The 27,395-nt window shown below is 47.3% G+C and overlaps 1 protein-coding gene across 2 annotated transcripts; it reads right to left on the bottom strand.

Annotated features, from left to right (window-relative positions):
- Positions 1-5,972: 5,972 nt before the first annotated feature.
- LOC116604150 (retinoschisin) lies at positions 5,973-26,876 on the bottom strand. Of its 2 annotated transcripts, XM_048729423.1 has the most exons (5): positions 26,749-26,876; positions 25,712-25,905; positions 9,660-9,777; positions 9,034-9,335; positions 5,973-7,592 (listed from the first exon to the last, which is right to left on the bottom strand). In XM_048729423.1, the coding sequence occupies exons 1-5, from the start codon at positions 26,756-26,758 to the stop codon at positions 7,455-7,457; spliced, it is 762 nt and encodes a 253-aa protein (XP_048585380.1). In that variant the 5' UTR covers positions 26,759-26,876; the 3' UTR covers positions 5,973-7,454. The 2 variants fall into 2 exon arrangements, with proteins under 2 accessions (XP_048585380.1, XP_048585379.1); XM_048729422.1 differs by lacking the exon at positions 26,749-26,876 and having other exon boundaries at positions 25,712-26,119.
- Positions 26,877-27,395: the final 519 nt, after the last annotated feature.

Consider the following 27,395-nt stretch of genomic DNA (forward strand, 5'->3'; position numbering starts at 1 on the left):
AGCGTCCTTGAGCGTGTTGTATCTCTCTTGTTCCTGAAGTATTTGCCGAAAATCATCGTCTGAGATACGCCCGTCTTGCAGAGCCTTAGAGACCAGCCCGCTGATCGAGTTTTTCTTACTCTTCGCTAAAACCATCGTGTCTTCGTGTTTAGCCACCTTGCTCTTAAGACCCCTAGAGACCACGCCCGCGCCCACGACACCGATCAGCCCAGCGACCCCTGCCAGCGGAGCGCCGATCAGAACCCCTATCCCACTCAAAGAGACTCCCAGCCCGGCGCTGGAAAGCGCCCCTGCAGCGATGCCGGACGCCACAGACACAGCATGGGTAACGGCAAAGGCGCGCTTATACTTCTTCCGCACCTGTCGATAATGCGTTATCTCATTGTCTAGACCTGCCTGAGTGTCACGTATTACCTGGAGTCGGAAACTTTGCACGTCGCCGCCGGTCCTCGCCGGAGCGGTAGGCGTTTGCGGGGGGCAGACGCTGGGAAGCGAGGGGTATATGCCACCGCAGCTAACGTCGCTGTTTGCCATGCCTGTTATGTCGGGCCTAGGTTAGCTCTAATACGAGGCGAACAGGCTTGCCCTTAAAGTCCACCCGTCTACCGCGGTCATCCCTGATCCATATTCGGATACTCGAGACAAACTCAGAGGAAGACGCTGCGACACACACGGGGATGTCGGGCCCATACACGACTTTCTTGTGCGGCCTCCCGCGGGTTTCTAGGCAAGCGAGAACGTTTGAAGGCTCGTCTAAGGCGAGGCACTGCGAGCGGTCTACGATGTCGCAGAAGATGTAGATGGCCTCTAATTTCGGCAAAGTCACCTTAAGTGGGGGAGCCCCCAAGGGCAGTGCGAGGCCCCGCATACCCATCTGGTCGTCTTTAGCCCCCAGGCCAAATAGTGCGCAAAGCTCGGCGTTCAGGAACACAATGCCACCGGACACGAGCACGATCTTCCCGGTGAGGGGATCCAGCTTCGCGGTCAGAATATCGCTCTTAGCGCGGTTGATCGTCTCCACGATGGACTCGGCCGTGTGGTGCCCGGCTGGCAGAGTAGCGATGGGGGGAGGGGGGCTATAGTCGTTATCTGATGCTCCTGCTCGAGATTATACCAGCTGTTAAACAGCGAGCACTGCCGGAGCGCCACGAAGCGTGGGCGCCTTATCGGCTGCTCGAAGAAGAGCGTCAGTTCGCCTCCGGTGAACACAGCATGTAGGACCACCATTGTGTTGAACATAGCCCGCCTTCGTGTTTAATAGGGCTGAGCATGGATTGGGAAGGCTGGCAGATGCTGAACGAGGTTCCCCGGAGGAAGGATGAGGAGACGAAGAAGGCGGCAGTTGCGGCGGGAGCCTCTATAGCCGAGCATATCAAACAGGCTATAGCCGAACAAGTAAAAAAACCGGTCTCCCTAGGTTTCCCTAGGTCTCTGACCCTCGCGCAAAAGCTGCTCTACGCCGTGCCCGCGACCCCCGTGGAGAGCACGGCCTCAGACATCACCCCACTACTCACGCAGCTGGAGATACACGGGGCAGAGGACAAATCATTCACGACTAGGGTCCGAGACATATTCAAAGAGACGGTAGTCACGCACAAGTCCGCCAAGGAGTCTCGCCGGTGGCTATCGGAGCCTTCCTATGGGTACTGGCCACAGCAACTCAACTTTGCGGTCTGGTGCGCAACCGCCGGATGTGGTTTAGTCCAACCTCCGTTTTTGAGGTCGCGAACCTGTATTAGCGTCTTTCCCCTCCAGTCTGACTGGAACCGTATCAGATTCTCGTTAAGGTCTGGGTATTCCTCCCTAAGGGACAGGAGACCGAGTCTTGTCGCTGCATCCCCTGTGGTGAACGAGGTTTCAGCGCTTGCCGTTTCTGCGCTTCGCGAAGCCATGCTATGCGCAGCAGGCATACGCGATGACGTGCTCGTCATTGGGATCGACTCCCCATCGTCGGGGTCAAACGGGATAAGGGGCGTCGTCTCGTCGTCCCCCGCCCCGCGATCGGCGGACGCACCCGGTAAGGTATCGTCAATGTCAACGTCAACGTCACCCATGATGCGTGCGCATAACTCGTGCTATGCTATATTAGACATGTCTAACAGTCCGCATCATAGCCACGCGACTTCGTACTTTATGTGCATATACGTATACGATGTCAGTCAGCGATAAACTCGACCCCCAGCGAACACCTAGAATTCCTCTGGGGTTGAAAGCCGAGAGAACTGTTCACCGGGCACTCTCAACCCGTCGACGGCCTCCCCAGGCGAGACGCTATATTTGGCGGTCCCAAAGCTATTGAAAGGCGTCACGCTCGTGCCTAGCTCCTTGAGGGTCGGTCTCGATCTCTCCGTCTCAGGCCATGCGAATAATACCGTCGTGAACAACGTCGGCCGAAATCTCGTGAGCCGCCTGAAAATCACGTTTGCAGGAGAAACGCTCCAGGACACCAACCGCTACGACGTCTTCAAGACGTACGAGGAGCTCTACCTGTCCAAGGTCGAGAGAGAGGACCGCCTGGAGCAGGGCATACAGTCAGAAAACATGCGCAAGCTTCGCTCCAAGGCTGGCGATAAAGCGACCAGTAACGCCAGGAGGTGGTTCTAAGCGCCGCCCACGGGGCGAGGTACACCATCCCGCTAGACCATTCTCTGCTGACGGACCACGGCGTGCTGTACCCAAGGGCGCTCTCCGAGGCGCTGCTCTTCGAGATCACGTTCGCAGCGGTTGACCAGGTAGTGGTCGGAATCGATGCTACCAAATTATCCTATGCCATCGAAAATCTAGAGCTGGAGTACGAAAGCCTGAGGGACGACAACCTCGCCCGGTCTGCATCCGCCGCCTACCAAAACGGCACAACGTTCTTCTACGAGCAAGTGAACCTTCACAAGACCTTCGTGATTAGCAAAGGGACGGACAGCATAATCAACGAGAGTGTCAACCTGCCGCGAAGGTCTATGAGTGGTCTGTTGCTCCTCTTTGTGGAGCCATACACGGCAGGGGCTCGCGACTCTGAGAAGTTCGTGTACCCCGACATCAAGAGCGTTCGCGTTACAATCGACGGCATGCCAAACAAAGTCTTCAGCCAGGGCCTGCGCCCCACGGATTTCTAGAGGGGGGTTTAAAGGCGGTTCGTCCGCCCCTCCCCGGGGGGGGCACAGCGGAGCGCCCGCCGCCTCGGCAATCGGCCCCGAGTCGTTCTATGGCGATAACAAGTTTGCTCTGTGGATCGACCTTCGAACGACGGACGACAGTGCTATCCATGGGGGTGGTCTCCGATTGGTCAATACCCGCGACGGTGTGCACCTCGAGATAAAACGCACGGCAGGCGGCTCGGGTAACGTAAACTGTCACGTGTTTGTGGTGGCCGACGCCCAAATGAACCTTATGAACGGACAGCTAGAGTCCATACAATACTGAGCACATACGCCGGAGCGGTATGGACCCGAAAAACGTCCCATTTAACGCTCTCATCGTGGGCCCGACGTCATGCGGGAAGACCCAATTCGTAGTGGACCGGCTGCGCGGCCCTTTCCGGGGCAAGTTTGACTACATCGTACTCGTGTGCCCTACCTTTGTCTACAACAAAACATACGACGGCTTCGGCGAGGGCGACAATCGTCTGTTTGTCATCGCACCTGAGGCGGGTCAGATCGACAAACTGCTGAGGTTTGTCTCCGGCTCTAAAGCCGGGAGCGTAGGGCAGCACTTGGAACAAAACGAGGGCTGGATCACCACGCCAGAGCTCAAGGACCTGCTACACTCGGGTGACCTCGCCATGGCCGCGGCGAGGGAGGTGTTGTATAGCGTCGGAAAAAAGGACTCCATCAAATTCCCCCACTCCGGCCCCGGCGGCGAAGACTCGCAGGGTCGATAACCAAGGCACCTGGGGTGCGGGCCTCTCGGCTTTAGAGCAATGACACCTGTTCCACCAAGATCTCGTATCTCCTGGTAAACACTGGCGCTTATGTCTTGGCCCCGTAGAGTGGCATCCACGCTTGGGAACCAAAGATGGGCGCCGCCGACGAAGAGAGAGTAGTACTTCTCGGGGTCTAAGCTCTCTGGGCCCTCTTGCCGCTGTCCCGGCAGCAGAGGGTCGAACTCGCGCCAGACCTCCTCCGTCCACACCTTCTCCGGTACGAGCGGCTTAAGCAGCCTGTGTTTGACATCGTCGGGGATGTCCTCGTCCAGGATGTTCTGGACCAGCCCTGCCAGTACGGCGGGCGCCTCTTTGTCACGCATGCTATCGAGAATCTCCTCTATGTGGGCGTCCATGTTTGGGCACACCTTGAGCCACCCAGTCTCTAACTGAGAGTTTGGGTATGCCCTGCGCCACCCAGTCTCTAATTGACCGCACCGCGGGCTGCGATGTCAGACAGGACGAGTGCGAACCATTTCCGAGCGCGCCTCTCGATGCCACGCATCCTCTGCCCTTTACGATTCGCTCCGCAGGGGCGGCACAGCCGCGTCTCCGACTGAGTCCCTATGCCGCAGACCCTACACGGCACGGGGAGGGGGCTGCCCTTACGGAGCCTTTGGAGGTGCACCTTGCAGTAGGTGTCCATGCACCTCCGGCCGCACGTGTTTGCGTGGCCGATCTTTAGCCACCCGCAGTAATCTTTTCCGCACGCTCGGTATACCACAGGACAGACGGATGTCTAATTGCAAGTCCAACGCCTAATTAATTATTCATGCACGCGAAACACCTGCAGCCCTAATTGATTATTCATGCACGCGAAACACCTGCAGCCCTAATTGATTATTCATGTACGCGAAATCTATTTGGCCTACATTAGCTTCTGCCGATTGTTTATGTACGTGAAACCGTTATGGCCTACATTAGCTTTTGCCGATTGTTTATGTACGTCTGCCTGATATATAGAGACGGGGCTGGGAGGCCCGGAGGGGCGATCCGCGCCTCCCAGGCCGTTTCACTGAAACCCCCCAGTCCCCCCCCTCATAGTTTAAAAAGTAGAAAAGACCTGTCAGCCTATTTTTTTAAAACAGCCACAAACTGTGGCCGCCATAACCCAGGATATTACTTGGAGGGCTGCGAAATCCGAAAAAGTTGACCTAACTTTTGCGGAAGGGGGGTGGTAGGGTTTGAGTTTTCTAAAAATCTGAATTATAAAAATCTGACCACCCCCAAAAGAACAAAAAAAAGATTTTTTATGCCATTGCCGTTTTTCCACGTCTATTATCGGATTTAGCTATAAAAAAATATGCTTTATGGTTCTGTCTTTGTCCACAAACAACACGTCTATTGAGAACCGTGGAAAAGTGGACCTAATTTTTTCGAGGGGGGGGGGGGGGAGTGGAGGGAGTTCTCTGATAAAAATCTGACCATCCGCAAAATCAAAAAGGGATTTTTTATGCTTTTGAATCCGTGGGATGTCTATTGTCGGATTCGACTAAATATCAGAGTGATCTAGCTTTTGTTTTATAGTTTTGTCTACAAATAGCACGTCTATTGAAAAACAAAAGTTGTCTGGGGTGGGGGTGGCGTTTGCACCCCCTGCATCCCCCTGGATACGGGTCTGTATATTAATTTATTATAACTATATAATAAGTAATACCTATATATAAAAAATGCACGTTTGAGTGCTCGTGCTACTATTAAAAGTAGATCTCATTTATTTCATACGTGTCCTTTTTTCATAAATGTCACCTATCGAGATTTTGGACCTCTTCTCTCGCGTGGAGCGCCAAATCTCCAGCTTTTTAGCGTTTCAAAAATTTCTCCTGTATGAAAAAAACAATTGGGGTTGGCAGGTATATAAATTGCATTGACTTAAGCCCTTTCAGCAGCACCGCCAGTGGGGAACGGGTGCAAACAGCCATAGAAAAGTAAAGAGAAACGTGATGCTGACTCCAACAAGGTACCTAGTCTTTCAGATGTTGGGGCCAATGTCGAAAGCGGGTAGATCTGCGAATAAAGAACTGGCCATCATTCTGTAACAACGACAAAGACGACATTTGGGGACGGTACCGGGTTTACTTGATCGCTGTTACAAAACTGATTTACACAGAGTGTACAAGTAAATTTTAAGATGATGATCTTTGAGGTATTGTACCGCACTCCCTTTGAATGCTCTCTAATGACGGCAAGCCCAAACGAGAGACCTTCACTGACACCCCAAAAATCGTTTAGTTTCGTTTGGACAAAATTTTCAGCCAATGGGTTGTCGAAGGGCGACCTTCCAACGTGGGCGTGCCAGTGAGTTACCGTTGGACTTGCTGTGACCTATGTAATGTCATAATGATTATACGATTATTGTTGACTTCGGAGGTAACGCTCTACATGCTTGCTGTGCTAGTGCGCATGACAATCTTCATGCGTGACCACAACGATTGACAACATTTCAATCATTTTTGCACTTGCTTCCTTAAAACCAAACCTTGCTATAAAAAAAATTCACTAGCCCTAGATAATACCTAGAGTTACCTGCTCACGAAGTCAAAACCAACTTCCTACCGGAGGTTGATGAATACAGAACGGGAATAGGCATTCGATTTTCGATTCACGAGTATCTTGAAAACAATATGGACCCGCCTACAATTGGGGAGGGGCCAATTCCCGTTGACTCATAACTAAACAAAACGCATCATTAACTCCCGGCACAAGTTGGCGGCAAATTGTCTAAAATGATAAAGTTATAAAAATAGCAAAACCCGTCACCTATCGTTAATTTTCCGCGTGGCAAGTAGTAGGGAAGCCCCGACAACCTGCGATATTTTCCCGTGTGACAATTCGCTTGATGCTCAGGGCGGCACGTCACAACTGAGCTGTTTTCAGCAGCATCGGGAAAGGAATTCCCTTCGGTGTCAGGAGACAGGGAGATCTCCATTGGGTATAGGTCAGGGACAGAGGCGAACCTGGGCAAATTGGTAGGAAAAGGTGGCGTCTCTTCTTCTTCGTCGTCACCATCGGAGACGAGGACGTGGTACGTGGGTTTGATGGCTTGAGGAGCCTTGTAACACTCGTCGCGCTCTATCCTGTAAGACATGTTTCTTAGCTGGGAACCTCGGAACTTCTTGACATTTTTCGATTCGTCTTCCAGAAACCAATAGATCAGTAGATTGCTGCGCACTACCAACTACAACTATGACTACCACTATTACCTCCACCATGACCAGAGAGTGATTAGCTACTCCAATTTATTTATTATTTTATTACTACTTTGACTACCACTACTAATATGACTACCGCCGCCACTATGACTACCACTACCACTATGAATATAACTACTGGTATGACTACTACTACCACTATGACTACTACTACCACTATGACTACTACTACTACTATGACTATCACTACCACTATGACTACCACTACCACTATGACTACCACTACCACTGTGACTACCACTACTACTATGATTGCAACTATGACTTTCACTACCACTGTGACTACACTATGTTTGAGCAGGCTGCTACAGAGTCAATTCCAATTCTCATCCTGCGTACAGCTCTGCTCTCAAAAAGATTGCCTCATACCACGCCTTCACCACAAAGCGAATAAGTCTTGCTTCTATGATAATTGGAAGATCATGCGACACTACTGTGTCCTTGTCAGAATTACCAGTAAATTCCTGGGAGAAATAAAATGTTCATTATAAATTTATAATTTGTATTGTTAAAAAGATTCCGATTCTAATCGTATTTAATCGTGTGGGTAGATGTCGTTACTCACGTGTGGATAGATATCGTTACTCACCTGTGGATAGATATCGTTACTCACCTGTGGAAAGATGTCGTTGCTCACGTGTGGATAGGTGTCGTTACTCACGTATGGAGAGATATCGTTACTCACGTTAGGTGTCGTTACTCACGCATGGAGAGATATCGTTACTCACGTTAGATAGGTGTCGTTACTCACGTGTGGATAGGTGTCATTGCTCATATTCATAGCCGTAGCAAGCCTCGATTATTTGGGGGGGGGGTCACGATACAGAAACATTAAGGAAACAATGGGGGGCACAGCCACGCCCCTACTGGTCATTTCCTTATAATTTTTTAAAATATTGGGGGGGCACGTGCCCCCAGTGCCCCACCCCCTGCTACGGCCCTGACATGTAAATAGATATCGTTACTCACGTGTGGATATATGTCGTCACTAACATTTGCATAGATGTCGTTACTCACGTGTGGATAGATGTCGTTACTCACGTGTGGATAGATATCGTTACTCACGTGTGGATAGATGTCGTTACTCACGTGTGGATAGATATCGTTACTCACATGTAAATAGATATCGTTACTCACGTGTGGATAGATATCGTTACTCACGTGTGGATAGATGTCGTTACTCACGTGTGGATAGATATCGTTACTCACATGTAAATAGATATCGTTACTCACGTGTGGATAGATGTCGTTACTCACGTGTGGATAGATGTCGTTACTCACGTGTGGATAGATATCGTTACTCACGTGTGGATAGATATCGTTACTCAAGTGTGGATAGATGTCGTTACTCACGTGTAAATAGATGTCGTTACTCACGTGTAAATAGATGTCGTTACTCACGTGTAAATAGATATCGTTACTCACGTGTAAATAGATGTCGTTACTCACGTGTGGATAGATATCGTTACTCACGTGTGGATAGATATCGTTACTCACGTGTGGATAGATGTCGTTACTCACGTGTGGATATATATCGTTACTCACGTGTGGATAGATATCGTTACTCACGTGTAAATAGATGTCGTTACTCACGTGTGGATAGATATCGTTACTCACGTGTAAATAGATGTCGTTACTCACGTGTAAATAGATATCGTTACTCACGTGTAAATAGATGTCGTTACTCACGTGTGGATAGATATCGTTACTCACGTGTGGATAGATATCGTTACTCACGTGTGGATAGATATCGTTACTCACGTGTGGATATATATCGTTACTCACGTGTGGATAGATATCGTTACTCACGTGTGGATAGATATCGTTACTCACGTGTGGATAGATATCGTTACTCACATGTGGATAGATGTCGTTACTCACGTGTGGATAGATGTCGTTACTTACGTGTGGATAGATGTTCCAGGTGAGGCCGTCTATGTTGTAGGTAATTCCATAACGCGTCACCCAAAAATCAGTGTAAGGATAGCCCTGTGTGGCTACTCCGGTGATTGTTTTGACACTCAGCAAATCCACCTGTAGATACTCGCCAGCTTGAAAGTACAGAGGGCGCCAACATCCGAAGGTTTCATGTTGTACGTATCGGTTGTACAATCGCCCTTCCTTAGGCCAACCGTATGGGTCTCTGAAAGAGCTTGCACTGAACTGACTGTCCAATATTATTGATCGATTGTACAGACCAATAGCAACTAAAAGAACAACAGCTTTGTATGAGTTAATTTACTCAGCTTAGGATTCATGATTCCCTTTCCACTAAAGAAAGTAGAGATAATTCTTTCATAGAAAATGCTTGGTTTGGGAAAGCTTATGTGTGTTTGCTCTTTCATCTAACGCGTCTCGACACTGCTCAACAAGTAAACTACTCACAACTATCCGACAATCTTTTGTGGATTACTGTATCCTAATATAGAATAACCACGTAAATGACATTGAAAAATGGCCATATCTCGTTTCACGAAAAAACCCTCTACCAACCTGGTAAATGACGTGACGACAAATTAATAACGAAGTACCTTTTTGGCAATTATTTCCGCTGTATTTTTGAAGACAAACGCAGCTTGCTGTATTATCGTGGTAGTTAGCCCTGCATTTGCCGCCGTTGAGACATTGGGTGGCCACCTGACAGGGATGCTAAAAATTTGAAAATAATTTTTTGTCCGAAGCCTCCTCTTTTTTGTCAAAAATGTCTAGCTAGACACCATATTGAAAATTAACCTGAAGACCTTGGGGACGAAAATCCTTGCCCGCGTATGGATTACCCTCAGGGGCGAATTTCAATGTAAGTAAATAATAGATTGACTGAAAATAAAAATACGCCAATATCTCAGAATTCCAGAATTTCCTGTAGCGAAGAGCACTAAATAAATGATACTAGCAGATAAATGCAAATAAATGATACTAGCACTCGCCATTTCGCCGTTAACCCGGGCCCAAATACAGAAATAAACATTTATGAACATGATTGTCTGAAAAGGCTTTTTGATTGTCTTTGTTTATGTTAATAGCACTAATGAATTTTCTATTTTTTATAACTGATTGTCAATTAACGCTACTGATTGTCCAAACGTGTAACTGAATTTTTGATTGCATGCAAAAGAATGTTCATTCCATTCGAATGAATGCCCAATTGCAGTAGTAAAGTAAGTCTATCTATAGGGTGGATTCCAGTCCCCCGGCCGCGGGGTCGTGGCGCGTTCTGATTGGTTGTTGAGAATGGCGTGCTGTGATTGGTTGGTTTTGAGGGGCGGATGTGACATCACGGATGGACTTTGGACTTGGGCCCTTGACCTTTGGACTTTGGCGTGGGGAGGGGTGGGTTGTGATTTGTGGGATTTGATAGGGCGGAAGTGACGTCATGGTTGAGGGTATTATTATGGGTTACCCTAAAAAGAATATATAAGATATAAGTTTTGAAGCGAAGAACATTGCTGCTTTGTTTGTTGATGATGAAGTGTTTTTGTGACGTAGAGGTAAAAAAAGTAGGGTCTGCCTTAAAGTGCGGTACTCCTGTGGATTTTTCAAAAGACCATATTGGGTGTGACTTTTATTTCAATCGAGACGAGGCCAAAGCAGTGCGAGAGGCTGTCGAGGAGGGAGTTAACGTCACCGATTTTCCAGTGTGTGAACATAACCTCATTTGCCGTGTCGGAGTGAGTCCGGGTCAGTTTTCCAACGGTCTCGTGTATTTTGCGTGTGACGTGAGACCTCCAAACAAGAAATGCGACCGGTTCGTGTGGGCGGAGCCGCCGAAGGAAGCAAAGAAAACGAAGGCAGTGCCACTATGGACACCACCCTCCAAAAAGAAGGTCAAGGGCAAGGGAAAAGGCAAGAAGGTCCCTACAACCTGCGAAAACGTAAGCGTTCCCGTTCCCCCGCCCAAAGAAGAAGACGTGGAGGAGGAGGATGTGGAGAAGGAGGAGATGCCGGATGTAGTGGAAGTGATACCGATGGCGAAGAAGCCGAGAAAGTAGTTGTCGTCGAGAGTGACACTAGCGATGAGGAAGAGGAGGAGTCCATGGAATCTTATAACGAACTTGATGATCTTCAGGCTACTTACGATGTGGTTGACACTTATAACGTCATGCATGTCGTGGGTCATAATGTAGAGGCGTTGGTCTTGCGTAGTACCCCGTGGCCAAGATCGATAGAATCACGTGTTTTATAAGGCCATAGATACCATGAAGGACTATATGGAATTGGCATGGGAGGGTCTGAAAAAGCTGAGTGATAGACTAGGGCTTGCTGTGCAAGGTCATTGGAAATCTTACATTCAAGATTTGTATCCTTTTATCCTCTTCTCTGTCCCGTAGCAAAGTCTATGGTCCCTGTATCCCTGTGTGGGGGTGCCACCATCCAGTCCTCTATACTCCACCCGTCTCGGTAGTCTACCTCTCTGGTTGTGGTTGTAATAGTTCTGGAAACCATATTCTCTTCTGTAATGGTGATGGTGATTTTTTTCATCATGGGTCTTGGTGGCGGGAAAATTTCTCCGCGACAGAATGGACAGGAAGCACGTAACCTTCAAATTGCTGGTTCCTGATAAATTTAGTGAGGCAATGGGAGTGGAGAGATTGCTTGCAGCATTTAATCACCTCCATTGGTTCTCCCTCATTTTCTTGGCAGATGATGCACTCATTTGGTTCCATTATTAATTAATTATTTTGGGTTTTATTATTTTGATTTTTTTATTGCTTTGTTGTTTTTGAGTCTTGGTCTGACTGTGAAGTGGACCCGGCTCGTCGTCGTCTTTTATAGACCTTCAAGTAGGTCATGTGTGTCGATGAGATCATCGGGAACGCTTCTGATTGGCTAAGGGTTGTATTGACCAATCAGAGGCTTGGAAAAACGGAAGACGTCATACTGATGATGTCATGGCTTATTTATTTTTACCCACCGCTCCCCCTCCCTTGCTTTTTTTGTTATAAATGTTATTATAAACAGTATAGAGTGTTTTAAAAAAAATAAAATAATGGTCACGGGATCCCTGTGTATCGATGAGATCATCAGAAACGCCACTGATTGGGTTAAGTATTTTTATTTGTCCAATTAGAGGGTAGAAAAAAGGTTGAAAATGGAAAATGATTGGTTTATTTTTTTAGAAAAAAAGTATTTTTAGCTTACTAGAATTCAAGCTTTTTGATTGGATAAGAGTTCTATAAAAGAGGTTGCATTTTCACTCGCATTTCAGTTTGTTTTTGGCGAACTTCGCCATGGCTTATTATAGTGATGATGATGAGTGGCTTACCAAATTGTTAGAAGTGTTACCTGATCCCGAAGAATGAGAAGAAGAAGAAGAGAGTGAACGACTTCCTCCTGATTTAAGTCGGACTTACCTCAATTTAGTTCCTTTGACGAATTGTTTGACTATTATTGCACCACAGAGGGGGAGGGGGGAGGAGATTTCGTTTGAAGATCCTTTTTTGAACGAACCTGGTCCTTCCGGGTTGCAACAACAACAACAAGAAGGTCGTGGAAAGAAACGCTCTCATGATAGTGATGATGAGGAGAAGGAGGAAGAGGAGAAGGATGATGTCACGCATGATTTACGTCAAGTGACTACTCGACATTCTACCAAAATGCATACTGACTGTACCGATTACGAACTGTCGGTCGATCTACCTACTCGTGGTACTATCAAGGAAGCTTTGGGGGATGTGGAGCGGGTGTAAGACCGGGTCCTCGACGATTCGCTACGCGGGGTGCAAAAGAACGATTACGCGGGCCTTACTCTCGATGCCCCTGCTCTCAAGAACCCCATTGCGTTACCGTTTATGCGCCGTCATCAACTTACCCCTCAACGCATTATGGGAGTCGTTGAGACCGTGGTGCAATCGAACGAACAGTTTGTGTTGCAAGGTAATTTCCATCTCCATGTCGTACGCACGCACATGCCTTTTGGGGATGGAAAACGGGGAAAGTCTAAGAAGAATTCCTCTACCCTGGATACGGGAGATTTAGAGACATGGCTTAAGGGAAAAAGAGCATCACTCGCATTAGGAATCACGACGAACTGTGCGCGGCTCAAGCACTCGTGATCGCCATGGCTCATCTCACTAAAGATCCTGACTATGTTAAGTTGTACAACCCAAAAGATGGTGGTGCTATACTTCCCTTGCAGACGGAACGCGCTCGAGCATTGCACAGCGATGCGGGAGTCCCTGAGGGACCGTGTGGTATTCCCAAGATCCAGCAATTTCAGCGCTATCTGGGTGAACGCGGCTTCGAGCTTAACGTTGTGTCGAGGCAACACGCGAACACGGTGATCTATTCTGGAAACTTACCTGCTCCCGAGTACCGGCTCTACCTCTACTACGCCAAGGACCATTTCGATTATATCAATAGCATACCGGGGATGCTTGGTCGCTGTTATTATTGTACGAGCTGTCAAAAGGGGTACGATCGAAGAAATCACAAGTGTAACAACCTGTGCTATGGGTGCGGTGAGCAAGAGTGTTCCCCCTTGGTGCCACCCGCCGAACAAGACCATCGTTGGGAGTGGCAGTATTGTGACGAGTGTTACCGGTACTTTCGCACGCAGACGTGTTTCGAGAACCACCGACGTGTCAAGTGCTCCGTGTGCAAGAAAGTGGTTAACCCCGACCATTTGTAATACGTGACGTGTGAGACCTGCAAGGGGTGGTCTATGGATCGCCTGGTGTGCGAGACGTGTGGACTTCGCAGTTTTACCACGGTACAAGCGTTTTCCGACTGGCTGTTCGATGGGAGTAATGCTGGCTACACGTGTTTGGCTCACAATTTCAAAGGTTATGACTCCTATTTTATCATCGAATACCTTTTTACGAATGGCTTTAAACCCGAAGTGATTTTCACCGGAGGAAAGGTCATGTACCTGAACATCAAGTCGTTGCGGATCGACATGAAGTGCACCCTGAACTTTCTGCAGATGTCTTTGAGTAAGCTCCCAAAAGCTTTCGAGTTTGATCACGTGACCCAAAAGGGAACGTTTCCTCATTTTTGCAATACCCCCGAGCACCAAGACTACGTGGGGCCTATACACGACTTGAGCTATTACGACCTTCAAGGGATGAAAGAGGAAGATGCCAGCACCCTACGTGCCTGGCACCAAGCCGAAGTGGCTCGTGGCGCCGTGTTTAACTTGCAAGAGGATCTCGCTTCCTACTGTGATCTGAACGTTGAGGTGCTCAAGAGAGCGGTACTCGCTTTCGACGAGCTCATCATGGCCGCTGCAGGTCTTCACCCGTTTCAGGTCGCCATCACCATTGCCTCGTTGTCCAGCCGTATCCTGCGCACCAAGTTTCTGGAAAAGAAGACTATTGGACTGATACCAACGCGCGGGTACCGTGGCCACGACGTTCAATCTCTGAAAGCGTTGCAGTGGTTGAAGTACATCGAACATCGCGAGGGAGAAGGAGTGTTTATTCAGCATGCCGGGAACCGTGGCGAAGTGCGTTTGGCAGGTCGGATCAAGGTGGACGGGTACGCCGAGTCTACCAACACGTTGTATAAGTACCACGGGTGTTTCTACCATGGTTGCACCACGTGTTTCCAGCCTCACACTGTCAACCCTTTGACGAACACCACGATGCAAGAGGTTAGCGAGCATACGCGTGCGGTGGAGTTGCGTCTTAAAGCCCAAGGCTACAACTACGAAGAGGTGTGGGAGTGCCAGTTTGACGCGAAACTTAACACACACCGAACTGCGAGCTCTCGTGGGGGATGTCGAGCACGGAAAACCTCTTGAAGCTCGTGATGCTTTTTTCGGAGGAAGGCCCGACGCGATTTGACTGCATTGCGAAGCCGACGTGGAGCAGGGCGAAGAAATTCACTATTATGACTTTACGTCGTTGTACCCGTGGGTCAATGCCATGTGCGAGTACCCCGTGGGAGTGGTGTGGGAGTGCCAGTTTGACGCGAAACTGAACACACACCCCGAACTGCGAGCTCTCGTGGGGGATGTCGAGCACGGAAAACCTCTTGAAGCTCGTGGTGCTTTTTCCGGAGGAAGGACCGACGCGATTTGACTGCATTGCGAAGCCGACGTGGAGCAGGGCAAAGAAAGTCACTATTATGACTTTACGTCGTTGTACCCGTGGGTCAATGCCATGTGCGAGTACCCCGTGGGGCACCCTGACGCGATCCTTACCGAGAATTTCAAAAAAGATCTTCACGCGTACAAGGGACTGATAAAGCTACGTGTTTTACCGCCTCGCGACCTGTTCTTCCCCGTCCTCCCTGTCCGTGTCAACGACAAGTTGATGTTTCCTCTGTGTCACCGGTGTGCCTAAGAGGAGAAGCAAGGTTCGTGCACGCATTCGGACGAGGAGCGGGCGTTCACGGGAACGTGGGCCCACCCCGAGATTTACAAAGCTCTAGAGAAAGGCTAACGCGTGATCCGTGTGTACGAGGTGTGGCATTGGGAGCGCTGGGCACGTCTGTTTGAAGAGTACATCAAGACCTTTTTGAAGTACAAACAAGAAGCGTCGGGATGGCCCGCCTGGTGCACCACCGACGCAGACAAGATGCAGTACGTCGACGATTACGAGCGCCACCATCGAGAAGAACCCAGGCCTTCGCTCCGTGGCAAAGATGGGCCTGAATTGTATGTGGGGAAAGTTTGGTGAGCAACCCAACCCCCAACGTACCGAGTACGTAGACGACCCCAAAGCCTACTTTGCTCTGCTGAACAACGACAGTATCGAGGTGAATGATGTGCTCATCGTGAACGAAGACCTCATTCAAGTTCACTACAGGCTGGGGGAGAAGTTTCAAGAGTTGAAACCTCACACCAACGTGGTGATTGCTGCCTTCATCACGGCGTACGCGCGCCTCAAGTTGTACGACGTGCTGGACGGGCTAGGGGAACGCTGTCTGTATCATGACACGGATAGCGTCATTTTCTTACACCGCCCTGGAGAGTGGAAGCCACCCCTCTGGGGAGTATCTAGGAGACCTGACGAGCGAGTTGGAGCCAGGGGACTTTATTGATCGTTATTCGTCCACGGGGCCCAAGAGTTACGGGTACACCACGCAACAGGGTCATTCCACGTGTAAAGTGAAGGGACTTCACATCAACCTTCGTACGGCTGATATCGTGAACCTGACCACCATGTTGGAACTCTTGCGCTTTGAAGGTGCAGTGGCGGAAGAACGCCACGTTACTCTCCTTTACACCATTCAGCGTAATGTGCACGACAGAACTCTACACACGATGCGTGCTCACAAGACATTTCGTGTGGTGTATAACAAACGCGTGCGACGGGGCATGCGCACTTACCCTTATGGTTATTTTAAGTTGTAAAAATTAAAGAGAGATGTAGATTAATAAAAAAGCCTTCTCTTCTGTGGTATTAGGTTGTTTTTTGTATATAAATAAGGTGAAGGTGGTAGGGAAAGGAATCACTTGTAGCATGGGTTGCTTTGGTGCGGATCCTCTTCAGCCGCGTTTCGATTGTCGTACGGTGTGGGAACGTTTACGGTGTCTCTTTGCGTGTTGTGGGGGACGAATCGAAGTTCATGCCTCGCAACTCGATGGCCCCCCAGCCCCACCCCTTCCCACGCCAACCATCATCCGTCCGCAAAAAAAAGAGTATGAAGAAGAAGAAGAAGAAGAAGACGACGATGACTCAGAAGACGATCGATCGTCTTCTTCGCCCAATTTATTACGATCCGAATCATCCAGCAGCCTTGGGGGGAGTGGACAAATTAGTCCGAGCGGTACGTTCTCGTCGTAAAGTTAACCCATCGTATCCTCATCGTCCTCGCAGCCCTGATATCTTTGACTAGACAAAAAGATAAAAATCCCCTTCGGACAAGGACCATTCTCAGTTAGCAGTTATTCTTGCCACGAAGAAGAGCTCTCTCTCTCTCTCTCTCTCTCTCTCTCTCTCTCTCTCTCTCTCTCTCTCTCTCTCTCTCTCTCTCTCTCTCTCTCTCTCTCTCTCTCACTCTATCATCATCATCATCATCATCATCATCATCATTATCATCATCATTATCATCATGATCATCATGAGTGTCTTTACCAGGTCAAAACAAGTCGCCAATGCGGGGATGAATTTGTTTACACTTCCGGCAACAGATGTGGCCGTATACGCCATCCGATGAAGGAGACAATCACATTGAGTAGTACATTTACCCAAGTTCCACTTATATTGATCTGAAGAAAACACACATCCGACTGGAAGTGAAACTCACCAAAAATGATGGCGGTAACCTTTCTTCAGGCGAAAAAGTTGCCTTTGTAAACAATGCCTTGCATTCGATAATCAAGGTCGAATTGAATAATAGAACCGTTGCACTACAATCGGATTCGTATGCGTACCTGCCTACATTGAATCACTCTTTAACTACTCCAAGGAAGCTCAAGAGTCGTACTTGACTGGTGCCCTCTGGTACAAAGACACAGCTGGTCATATGGAAGTCAACGAATTGAGGGGTAGTGGCGCTCTAAACCAGGGTTTGACAACACGCTCCACCTTCACGGCTGAAAGTGCAACCATTGGACTGACCGGCCCTTTATTCTGCGACATCTTCCATTCCAAGCGGTACCTACTGGACCAAATTTCCATCAAGATCAGAATTGAACTGCAAAAACCAGAATTTGCCCTCATGTCCCATGGTGGGAATGGACAATTTAAAATTTCCAAGGGAGCAGTTCTTCGCCTGTACCAAGTGACTCCCATCGACTCTGTCAGGTTGAATCACGCCGATGAAATGCTCAAGCACAACTTGGCCAAAGTACCCCTTAACCACCGCTGTAGTCAAAACCGGGCAGATCGAAAGCGGAAAACGCTCCATACTGTTCAGGAACCTATTCAACGGACTCGTCACTAAACGGATGATTTTTGGAATCGTCGAGGATGCCGCGTACAATGGCCATTATAAAAAGAACCCCATCAATTTCCAGATGCCCCATCTGAACAGTATCGAGGTCAAAGTGGATGGAAACAAAACACCCATCTCGAATCTCAAAAACATAGATGGTCAAGACGTGGACTTGTACCACATGCTGTTCGACAACGTGTGTGGTTTGTATCGCGGAAGAGGACTAAACATCACACGTAAAGAATTCAATAAGGGGTTCGCCTTATTCCCCTTTGACTTCACAGGTGCTGCGAATGCATCATCCGGGTACTTCCAGCCTCAGTATAAAGGAGTGGTGACGCTCGAATTAACCTTCAGTCAAGCCACCGTTAAGGTGTACACAGTCGTGCTGTACGGAGAATTCAACAACAACATGGAAGTAGACTCTGCTCGCAACGTGATGTACGACATTCAAGGTTAAAAAACCCTCCTCCTGCTGAAAAAAATGGATGACGGATGGGGAAGAATGATGAATCTTGGACTAGACGCCATGAGGACCAAAGAATTGGAAGCCATGGCACGAAGCGATCCCTACATAGAACGAATCCACAACTCGTGACGAATCCACAACGTCTCCAAGCTTTAAACTCTGCCGTGTGTGGACAGTACTGTTTGTTTTTGTTGTGGCACCGTACTCGAAACAAACCTTTGGAAGACATTACTTCCATGTTTAGCACTCACCCCAATTGACCGTGCACCCCACTTGAACGATCAAGTGGTGTGCACGTTTGTACACGACACGTTTCACGTGAGAGCCTTGTCACAACGACGACTACGGGATGGACAACGTCGTGTACCGTATTGCCCTTGGTGTCTGTGTGCTGTACCCCAGCACCATTTAGTACGCCCTTAACGACGAATCCTTGTTATTACGACTAAACTAATCAATAAAATAATACTACTAATAAATGCGTTTGGACTACCTGTGTGTTCTTGTTATCATTTCTACTTATAAGGGAAAAGAAGCGGGGTGGGCAAGATCATTTGCCCTAGAGGTGTCGAGCAGGATGGATGATCTTCGATTTCGTTGCCCCTGTGCCGTCATGGTGGTGGGACCTAGTCAATCGGGAAAAACCACCTGGGTCCATGCCTTGTTGCAACAAGCACCTCAGACCTATTTGGAAAACACGATACCCCAGGCTTGCTCATCATGGACGACCTGATGGATCAAATCGACCGGGTGGTGAAAGTTTTCACCCAAGAATCTCATCACCATGATATCACCACCCTATTTTTGTCACAGTATTTATTCCCAGGAGGAAAATTACGTACCGCTTCGATCAATGGCCATTACTTTGTGTTGTTCAAAGACCCGAGAAACCAATTGGTAGTACTCATGCTTGCACAACAAGCGTTTCCAGGACAGTTAGATTACGTGATGGATGCGTACCGGCAAGCCACACAAGAACCTCATGGCTACTTGTTGATGGATTTTCACCAAAAAAAAACCCTGACGCCTACCGCCTTCGTTCTCACATCTTACCCAACCAATGTCCCATGTACGTGTATACACCCAAAAGCGCATAAATAGAGGTGAAGGGGAAGCACCTCATTTCAGTTGACGATGACCAGGACACGAGGAGGAACACGTGGAGTAGTACGGACCCGTGGTGGTATCACACGAGGTACACCCCGTACCCGTGGCGGTGTCACACGTGGGGGCGCACGTGGACGCCCCACAGCAAGTGCGCGAGCACGTTACAGAGCAGAAGCAAAATTGAGTCGACGCCATGGTCTCTCTCCGCCCACACCACCGGAAGGGCTTAGCTCCCTTTCCACATCCACACCCTCCTCCACCTCCTCATCCTCTCTAGCTTCAGCAATCGACACTATTCTCCGAGACGAATTCGGGGTTCCCCTCGAGATCCCATCATCCCTATCAACAACCCTGTCTCCCCTGGCATCCACTCCACCCGTGAGTACACCTCGACAACAACGACGTACACCGCCATCGTTTACACCACGATCCTCGATCTCGCGACGACGCAGTGACACTCCCATTAAGCAGCGACGAATCTCGGTTCCACGGCGACGAGCTGGTAGTGCCCTGGGACGTCTCACCACTAAAAAGAAAACACCACCACGACGCACGAATTTGCTTGAGGCCTTCAGAGCTGCAGCTGGTACTCCTGCTGGAAGTAGCAATAGTAGTAGTAGTAGCACCTGCTCACTATCATCACCAGGGATGAGATCATCCGTGGGGAGTATTACTCCTCCTCCTTCACGAACTTCAACACCCAGAAGTCGTGCAGGAAGTCGCACCCGTACCCCACCCACACCCACCTCAAGTCGTGCCTCTTCCCGTGGTAGTGCAGGAGGTGGCGCCAAAACCACCAAAACCACTAAAAAGTGTTCGACCCGCAAGAGTCGTGGCCAAAACGGGGACACCACCACCAAGACCAAATGCGTCACCACCCTCCGTGTGTCTGGTCATGGAACAAACCAACGCGGGGGACAAGTCCTCGTTGGCAAAAGTAACCCAGCATGGAGAACACGATGGGTGTGAACTATATAAATAACAAAGAATCTGCGTACCTAGTCTCATTTCGTCATGTCGACTTGAAGTGCTCGCGCATACAACAGGGAAAGCGCGACAACGTCTCCTGGCAAATGCGACACCGGAGCAAATAAACACGTTGGGGGAAATTGCCAAGAACCTATTGAAAGGTAACCTCCCCATTTCCCAGACTCAAAAGAAAAAGCTAAAGCCTCACCAGCAACGCTACGCACCCTGGCCAACAAGAGAATACCCAATAGTACCCGAAAACGTGTCGTCACAAGTCAATGTGGTGGATTTCTCATCCCCCTTTTATTTAATGCCGTGTTGAAGAGAGTCATCAGACAAATACTGTAGCCAGGCTATAAATAGGGACGACATAAAAGTTCACCCTCTCAGTTGGCCCAAGACATTCACCATGTCCACACAAAAAGGAGGAGCCCATCGCATGGCCATGATCCCAGAATACATAATCAACATGATTATGACCAAGAAAAACGTCACCAAGGCCCCTTAATTCCGCATCATGGCACGATTGGATAGAGAAATGCGAGCTATCTTGAAGAACACCTCGTTACCGTTGGACGCAAAAATACGTCAGTACAATCGGGTGTTAAACCAATACCTCAAATGGTTACAACAAGTCAAAGACGATGGGGGAACCCACAGAACAAGGTCCTCAGCTTCGGTCGAACCGACCCTTAACCTTCCTTCACCACCAAGTAAAACACCAAGCTCAGAATCATGACAAGCCAAAGTAGACAAGACCTCTCTACTTCCATCACCTCCCACCAACACACCAAGGCCATCACGCATACCAAGACTTAAACGACGAAGACTACAAACACCTACAAGAAGATCGACACTACCACCTATTCACTCACCGCCACAAGACCAGCACCCAGGAAGGCTACTCCCATGGGACCCTTTTTAAAAAGGAAAAAAGACAATGCGTTGTTATGTGCAACATTCTCTCTTTAATAACAATAAAATGTTTTTTTTACAAAACCCATAACGTACTGCTTGTTGTTTTTTACACAGTAGTCCCAAAATGGTGTGGAGGGAGTGGGGGTCTACTATACATTTTTTGTTTCTCCTTTAGCCACTTGGCAAACACATAGACTTCAGCCCTAGGGCAATGCACGGGGGTGGGCTCGGGCTGGTAAAAGTGATACCCACAATTCACTGCACTAATGTCCCACAAAAAGTTCAAATGAGGTGTAATAGAGTCATAATGCTTCCATAATGCCTCGTATTTGGGGCAGCCATACAGTTACAGAGTAACGTGGGGAATACCAAGCTCATGCAGCACCTTGCGCTCACAGGAACCTCCCTTGTACGCCACGATCCCACCTTGACCAAACAGGTCATACCACTCCATGACGACACGGTTCAGTTCCGTATGCGGAACGCTCGACCTAGGTGCAAGGTCAAAGTTCATTTTCATGATGCGACGACTGATTTAACGAGCAGATCTCTGGTCACTCGCCGAGAGTTCGCGAAATTCGATGGGGAACGAAAAATGTTTACCCACCACTTCGTCACCGTGATGGCAAAACGCTGCTTCCTTGCACCAAAACTCTTATTCACTGTAAAGCCATCAAAATCAAGAATACCCGTGATATTGTGAAGAACGCCTCCCACGGTAGGTCCATCAGCAGATGCAGCAGTAGCAGCAACAGCAGCACCAGCATGGTTCCCTCAGTCTCCACTTCCTTCCTTTCCGGCGTCATTTCTCTCAACCACTCCGACACTTCCCAACATAACAGGTAAAGGGAGATACGTATGCTCACGAAAAAACCAAACCCAAACGAGCACCCTCGAGTAAAAGAAACAAGGGCTTCCTTCCACATCGGTGGGTTGAACACTATAGAAAAAACAAAAGCGAAACGTCGCTATTTATACATTCTCGGGCATTGCTAGGAACCAATCAGAAACCTAGACTCGGTAATAACCAATCACAGACAACCATCTTGGCGCAAAAACATTTTAAACCAATCAGAGAACAGCGGAATAATTTCTACCAATAGAAAGCGTTCCTTACCATGACGTCACCCTTCTAGAACAGTATAAAATAGAGAAAGCAGGCTCACACACTCTCACAAGTCACCATGAGCAACAACATCAACATGGCTGACCATATGACTTGTGTGGTCTGCTGTGAAGGAAATGACGAACTCATGGAACTACTCCACTGCTGTAAGCAACCCTGTCATTTCCCCTGTTTGTGGAAATGGATACACGCTCACCTAACACCACGGGCTACCTGTCCACACTGCCGAAAGGGGTACCGCCCATGGAACCAAGACGTAATCCTGTGGATAGCCAGTGATTTCACTCCCAAGAACAAAAATCACACCACTGACCAAATTGTCCTCGAAGAAAAACGAAAGGCTGAATCAGCCATAAACCGTTACAAACAATTCATGAACATTTACCCCGCTCACCTCAAGCATCCCTTCCGAATTGGGGTGATGTGCAAACAATGCAAACACAAAGCTACCCATAAAACCAACTGCGAGAACAGACACGATATGGAACTCCCCCTCCTACTCCCCCGACGCCCCGTCTTGACGACCCCAAAAGAAAACGAAAATATAGCCCAGTATGGATTCTGGCTATGGCTACACGTCGACAACAACAACAATGATTACCATTGGACAATCGAAAACGTCATTTCACCCCCACCCCCTGAAGGTCACGCTGAAGAGAAGTCTACGAATTGGGGCAAGACGAGTACATGCTTAATCTTCGAGAATCGGTCTCTCGCCGAAGCACTCACTTCCCACTAGACTACATCCAAGCCTATCGACGAGCATGCATAGCCTGGACCTACAACGAGTGGGGAGAGTGGAACTGGGAAAGCGATAACCAGTACGATGCCGACCACCCCCCACCACCACCTCCCGTAGGACACGAACTACGACCTATCTACGAACGGTTCCATCTCGATTGGCATCCTTTTGCCCATGCTCGTCGTCGTCGAAACAACAACAACAACAACGACTACGTTAGTGACGAAAGCGATGATTGGGTTCCTTTTGATCATGCTGGTCGCCGAAACATCAACAACAACATCTACGACTACGAGAGTGACAATAGCGATGCGAACATGATCTCAGACCTCGATGATGAAAGCGATGAAGAAGAAGAGGTCAATCGAGACGCACTCACACCACCCTCTCCTCATCCTCTACCAGTCATCCAACTCCACCCTCCAGCTCAACCCCTAGAACGGTCTCTCGATTATTGCTACAGAGTCCTAATAAGAGCTCTAGAACAAGCGCTCCCACTGGTAAATAGCAACCCCCTCTCGGTCAACATCTCCGAACGCATCCTGAACGTCATTCAAAGAATGAACCTACGACCATTAAACGGTATGCAAACAACCTCACTGGCACCACGTGTCTTTGCTTCTCTACAATCCTTTGCCTATTTCCGGTACATGTTGCGGCACAGGGAAGAACTATACACTTTTGTACAAGCCGCTGAAGCCGAGAATAACAGGAGTAGCTCATCGCAACCACCACCCTCCAAAAATCAGACTACTGCTTCTACTACCACCACTACCACCACAGGTAACCCAACACTACCCTAAGAGCAGTCTGATACCACAGGTAACCCAACACCTTCACCAAGTCGTAATGAGCTAAGGTTAATCATCCACGTAGAAGGCAGACGCGAACTCGAAGTACCTGCCATTGACTTTTCTAACATTCTATGGGAACGCTAAGAACACTGCGATAGATACTTGATAAACAACGTACTTTTTATGGACCCTTGTATCCATGTTGTTTCTTTAATAAAATAGAGTTTACTCTAAATATGGTGTGGACTGTTTACGTCACTTCCACCCCTTATATTTCAACCAATCACCACCCATTCCCCTAAAGTCCAAAGGTCAAGGGCCCTTGTCCAAAGTCCACCTGTGACGTCACTTCCGCCCTATTTAAACCAACCAATCACAGCACGTCATTCCCAACAACCAATCAGAACGCGCCACGACCGCGCGGCCGGGGGACTGGAATCCACCCTATAGATAGACTTACTTTACTACTAATTGCGTTATTGATTGTCTGTTGATGCTATTGAATATTCGCGCATATTCAATCATTGTTATTGAAAGTCGAGTCACGCTAAGGATGTTTCGTGCGATGTAGATGAACGTACAGTGCACGTTAACGATACAACGTTTGGCAAAAATAAATGTCCCTTTCCCGTTTTTGAACAGCAAAAGGTGTATTAGGGCACGAATAAACGATAAGTAATTGAATAATTAATTTAGAATATTGTTTGTCATAAAGGGCTTACTGTTTGTACGGAGGCGCTAATGTTTGTAAGAAGCACGCAAATGACTTTCACAAAATACTATTGTTTGCACTTGCTGTAATAAAAATGTAAATGAATATTTTGTTCAATGTATTGATTGCGAGTTCTCGTATTATTGATAATCTGTTTGTGCTATTGTTATGTATCAACGCGCAAATGAAAATAGATTTTTCATTCCTGGTTGTCGAATAGTGTAAATGAATGTTAAGAAAATGCAATTGTGTGCACTCAATTATGTAAAGTTCGTTAATGTATTTCCTTTTAGTTCAAATGATTTTAATTTCGCTTAATAACAGTACATCGGCGTAAATGTTTGTAATTTTGGCTAAAATGACTGCGTATTTCCCGGTAATGAAAAGCAAAAGGTAGTGAATTTAACGGTTTCACCGTTCCGTTGCCATAAAAACAGCAATGTAAATACATGTTACATTTTTGTAAAGTTCATCCTTAGCTGCATGCCATGGCCAAATAGTTTGATGATCCGATCCCTTAGCAGAAGTAATTGACAGGATGGTTGGGAATTCGGGAAACTGTATCGAATATACTTAATATACTGAGACGTTACAGTACAGTAAGAGTACAATCAAGAAAAAAACGTTGAAAAAATAAAGTTCCAAATCCACTAAGACTTCAAGGTGTGAATTTATGAAATTTTAGTAATACTAAAATTTAAAAAAAAGCGTTGAAGTGCAAACAATGAGATTTAAGGTGTTGCTTTCTGATCTAGCTAGCAATATGAAAAATTATATGTTCTAAAAATTTACTAAGCTTTCAAGGTGCCATAAATGTAAGTTTAGGAATGCGAAAATTAGGTGCGTTTAGGTTCACATAAGTAGATTCAAGGTTTTGTTTTCTGATGTGGTTTACAATAACAAAAAAAGATGAAACTCGTACCGCGATGCTGAAGTGATGTGATAGGGTGTCGTTGTCGTCAAACTTATCCGAGGCGTTGTACTTATCGGTGGCCAGCAACTCACACCAGTACCTGGAGCTCGAGTCTGGGCTGGAGGCAGTGTTGATAGAGAAGCAAGATAGAAGATCCATACACTTAAACCAACATTCCATGGGATGCTCTACCATACTGCGCTCTAGAACATTGACGTTAAGACGTGAAAGTTCATGCTTGACAAAGTTGGCGAGAGAGAAATCATCTTTGTCTCTGATAATGCCTTTTGTTTTTTCAGCGGCGATTACAGGCGTTAAAGCCATCAGAAACATGCAGAAAAAATACCAATACAACATCATAATCCACGTCTTCTTTTGAAAACGGACAAGAATGTCAAAGAATATCAACGAGAACAAAATGGGACATATCATAATCATCTATAATAAATGATATTTTCGGTGAAAAATATTTGTAATTTGCATATATCTATTATTATGTACAGTGTGCAGTCCAGATTATTTCCTTTTCTATGGAAACACTTTTTTGTCTTGACATTCAAGACATCAAAACATTGAAACAGATAACGTCATAACACTCGCTGGTAAAAAAAGACGTAAAAAAACATGGCGGCAATAGAGAGACGAGAATGTGAGCATAAAACAGTATCTTTTTGCTTTTTGGGGGGATTAAGACGTATCAAAACTTGGAAGGAATTGTAGAAAAGCCTTTGGGCGCAAACATGTGGTAAAAATGCATATTTCGAATGGCAATGTTCGGTGGGAAAGTCCGCTTCGCTATAGTCAATAGATGACGGCGAGGAAGATGTCATGGGGTGTAGAATTTTTCAAAGTGGTTCAATTTATGAAAACTATTACATTAGCTTTGTGCTTAAAAGGGATTGGACCACAGAACCACAACTGGATCATCCACTGCAGAAAATGACACAAACATTATTTCATATTTGTTTCAATGACTTAGCGCGAAAAACCCAGTATAATACTGTGTTAGCTCTGGGGATTTAATACATAGAAACTTTTTAACCAACCTTCATCCATGCTCTTGGTTCATACTCGGATCATACTAGAAGTAGAAAACCCTTCCCTCGCTAGAAAACATGTTATTCCTAGAAAACCTATTTTAAACAAGGGGTCCATGAGCCAGGGGCAGGGCCGTAGCAGAGGCCGGGTTGCAAATCTCCATTAACGTTGAAAGCCATATAATCTCAGACCATTTGTCCACCAAGCAGCGTTCTTTAAGCATTGTCTTTGTAAATACGAAAGGGGGCCCCCTATTTTCTTGACTGGGGGGTCAGTTTTAACCATACTGTCAAATGTAATAGTCAATAACACATAGCTTGAACAGATAAAACAAATATTTAAAAAAATAGTATAAGTTTTTTAATCACTAAGAGTGGAATACAAAAAACTTAAATGATGACGTCATAATCCATCTAGGCCGCCATATTTGTGTTTCCAGAAAAGGAAATAATCTGAACTGGTGTGTTGCCCCAATTACGGACGGTTTTTGCTTTCAGCACCATAACTTTTTAGCAATAAAAAGAACACTTTTCATTTTGACAGTAACAAGATTGGATCTTAACCTAATAAAAAAAACATATAATATATTTAAATATTTTTTAAGTTTAGGGCGCTGTCCTCAAAAAGTATGTGTCACTGATTTGCCCTAATCCCG

This window comes from Nematostella vectensis, chromosome 6 (assembly GCF_932526225.1).
Source record: "Nematostella vectensis chromosome 6, jaNemVect1.1, whole genome shotgun sequence".
Taxonomy (NCBI): Eukaryota; Metazoa; Cnidaria; class Anthozoa; order Actiniaria; family Edwardsiidae; genus Nematostella; species Nematostella vectensis.